Source organism: Coffea arabica, chromosome 8c, assembly GCF_036785885.1.
Source record: "Coffea arabica cultivar ET-39 chromosome 8c, Coffea Arabica ET-39 HiFi, whole genome shotgun sequence".
Classification (NCBI taxonomy): Eukaryota; Viridiplantae; Streptophyta; class Magnoliopsida; order Gentianales; family Rubiaceae; genus Coffea; species Coffea arabica.
The window spans coordinates 36,947,282-36,950,651 of NC_092325.1; the positions used below are offsets into that span (position 1 = coordinate 36,947,282).

Below are 3,370 nucleotides of genomic sequence, written 5' to 3' on the forward strand. Positions count from 1 at the left end.
AACAAAACAAAATATTAGAAAAAGAAAAAATAAAGGAAGACGTACACAACTGGAACTAGAAGTCTGGAATGCTTTGGATGCCAAAGAAAGCACAGCAAAGCTATTTAGTGCGGGGAAGAAGAAATGATAGGGATTTCCGTTTTAAATCAAAACTTTTTACATATTGCATTTTGACGCCTAAATGTTTTGAATAATTGCAACTACACATAAATCTCTTTTGTTATTTTCATTTGCAACTTTAGCTTTTGCATTTTTACATGATTCTTAATATCATTCTAGATTAATTATCTTATGAACTCCAGCCCAAGGACTTAGAACTGTTTACATGTATATATATGATATATATTTATAACGTCATCCTAATATATATATATATTTATTTATAACATCATCCTATTTAACCACGATCGAACCTGTTGAGGTTGGCCAAATCAATACCCAGTTCGAGTCTGAAAGCGTAAGTTAAACGTGCAAGCTTCAATTAGCCTGGATTTGCGACTTGCGATGTGTACATACATCAGTTTGGCGGCTTGCTTGGATTAGCAAAGAAATTTTGTCCATCCCAAACATCCCAAACACGCGGCCAGCTGTCAAGAAGGTTGCTAAATGTACAGTGTAATAGCAGACGGATTCTCTGTCCAATATTTTATGTCCACTTTCCTATTCGATACAAAACTACATAATTCTACTTATTATATCTGTTGACGTAACACATAAAAAAGAAAGGTTGTTTGGCTGCCTTATACTTTTTTTTTTCTTTTTAGGTTTCCTTTATTTACACAACTTTATTACAATTCCCAAAACCATATTGTTACCGTTACAATTCCCAAAACCTGTTCTGCCTAGAAGACGAAGGAAGGAAGTTCTTCAACAAAACAATTTTTTTTCTTTTTGGTGTAAGTGAAAGCAAACAATTTTGGGAACCTTTGTCCAATAAGGTAGTCAAATAGCCTTTCTTTTTTACGTGCCACATCAACAAATATAATAGTGGAATTATATAATTTTGCATTAAATAAGAAAAAGGACACGAAATATTGGACAGGGTGTAACAGTACAAGTGGAAGACGGCAAGCTAAGAAGAAGTATCTTCTTTGTACAGATGGGTCCAACCCCACGTCTCAACCAAAACACAAAAGGCCACACTTGGGGTCCTTGTTTGTTGCTACCTATATTTTGACCATCTACTTTTCTTATTTTTCCAACTTCTGCAAAGCATGTAGTACACAGTACACGTTATATATATGACCAAATACTAGAATCTTATTGGTGATTGCTTTTTCCTCAGTTATTGGAGAGATCATTGATTGATTAAGCTGAAGTGAGAAAAGTAGAGGTGCAAAAGAAGCAAGGAGGGAAATCAAGAAAATGGCCCTTTCCATCAGTTGCTGCCTCAATCTTCCTCCTCCACCATCTTGTATTGCTACCTCTGATCAACCTTTGGCTTCAAAAGCATCCCATTTGGCCTGGTAAGTAAACCATTTGTAAAATGTGGATATCTCTTCTGCTACTCAGATATTTTTAAAAAAATTTTTGTTCTTTATTTTCGTTTGTAACATTTTCCAATGGTAAAGGTAAATACTTATGACTTGCTTGAGTTGTCTTTCTTCAGTTGGGTAACAAACATGGCTTTCTTTGTGTAGGCCTAAGAATCCGAAGGAAAGATCATGGAAGAGAAAGTGCTTGTTAGGGGTGGCAACCTTACTTGTAGGACTAGAGATGAGCAATTTAGTAGTAGGTGAACAAGAAATGGCTCTTGCTTGGGATCTACAGCAACAAGAAGAGATGGCGTCAAAATCAGTGATCAAAGTTCAGAGATGGAGTGACAGAAGAACATGCCCTTCTTGGCATGTGAACTCATTGGAAACTATTGTGCCTGAAAATCTGCCAAGGCCTTCGTTTCGTCGGAGATGGGAGAATGCTGATTTTCGAAGAACTGAATCTTCTCGAGCTGCCCAATTGGCAGCAAAAGTTGTAACTGGCCCCAGAAGCTGTTTCTCTTTATGAACTTTCCTCAGTTATTGATACCATATTCTCAAGCACATAGAGCTACATACACCTTGAATAAGACATCAAATCAACTAATTCATCCTTGATACTTTTCTTGTTTGCATGAGATATTTATGTTCAAGTACTTAAATGATTAGTGAATACATACCTTCGTCCAAACTCCAAAGCATGTCAGACTCTATTAATTGAGTCTTCTGTTACACTTTTTCACAGTTACGATATAAATTCGCAAAATTTAAACGAGAATACAAATACCACCTTACAATATCGTGTAACACGAATGTAACATCAAGAAGTATGATAGATATGATTCAAAATCGGCTTCATTTGTATCGCATTTTTCACTGTAGTAACATTTTTATAAGATTGTGTGAAGTTGTGAACTAGCTAATTCGACAATATTCCCGTTTATTTCTTCCCTCTACTATCCCAAAAAAAAAAAAATTTTTTTTGAAGAAAAGTTGATGATTGTATTGTACTACATATCAAGTTTGAACTTCTAAGATGGTGTTTGCAGTACATGCAGTACACTTGTACATGATGTATTACTATTTCCATGAGCAAGAAATGGAGAGGACCACTTCCGTAAGTTTCACGACTCATATGGGACCTTGAAATGGAGTTATACGGGTCAACAAATAAGCTTTTTATCGAATTCAGAAAATTATATATTTTTCCTACAAAAGTGTGGTGATTCTGACGTCAATTTTGTTTTCATCTATTTCATGGGAAACGAAATAGAAAATTTCTACAGAAATAGGCACTAGCTTAAATAGTTAAACGTACTTATCCTATCTGCAATAGTCTGCTTGGATGGTTATTTTGCAGTTTTTTTTTTTGTTTTTTGTTTTGTTGGGGGGGGGGGGGTTTAAAAATGTTTATGAGTTGAATAGTCGGTTAGAGAACGTATTTAGCCTTTTCTATATACATAGTCTCGAGAAACAATTCCAATATTTTCTAAATATTATTTAGCTTGAATTATAAACACATTTTTTTTGTATTCTAAACCCCTTTTATATCTCATATACATTATATCACTTTGCGAGTATCATGCACAAGTAATTTTTATATCTCGGATACATTATATCACTTGGCTTATTTCTATGGCTTCTTATGTAACTAATGTATTTCAATTATTTGTTCTGCAACATTATCTTGTTTGGCAATGATGTGAGTACGAAATTCTCAAGCTGTAGAAGGTGCTCATCAGAAAGCTAAGAAGGAGATTTTGATTTTTTTTTTCTTTTTCTTCTTATTGATTTTCTTTCAGAACGTTTAGAAAAAGGAAAATTGCTTTCACAACGTAAATACTCATAAAATTAAGAACAGCAAATAAAAATTCGATTTACAAGTGCATGATACA

The 3,370-nt window shown here is 34.2% G+C and overlaps 1 protein-coding gene across 1 annotated transcript; it reads left to right on the plus strand.

Moving 5' to 3' along the window:
- The first annotated feature begins 1,232 nt into the window (after positions 1-1,232).
- On the plus strand, positions 1,233-2,095 carry LOC113707478 (protein CHLOROPLAST VESICULATION). The gene is made up of 2 exons (XM_027229827.2): positions 1,233-1,466; positions 1,641-2,095. Exons 1-2 carry the CDS (start codon positions 1,366-1,368, stop codon positions 2,002-2,004), a joined length of 465 nt encoding a protein of 154 aa, XP_027085628.1. The 5' UTR covers positions 1,233-1,365; the 3' UTR covers positions 2,005-2,095.
- The last annotated feature ends 1,275 nt before the right edge of the window (positions 2,096-3,370 follow it).

Excerpts from the sequence above, each read along its gene's own strand:
- LOC113707478 (XM_027229827.2), top strand. The coding sequence starts at position 1,366 with ATGGCCCTTTCCATCAGTTGCTGCCTCAATCTTCCTCCTCCACCATCT. Across the intron at positions 1,467-1,640 it reads AAAGCATCCCATTTGGCCTG|GCCTAAGAATCCGAAGGAAA; the intron begins GTAAGTAAACCA and ends TTCTTTGTGTAG.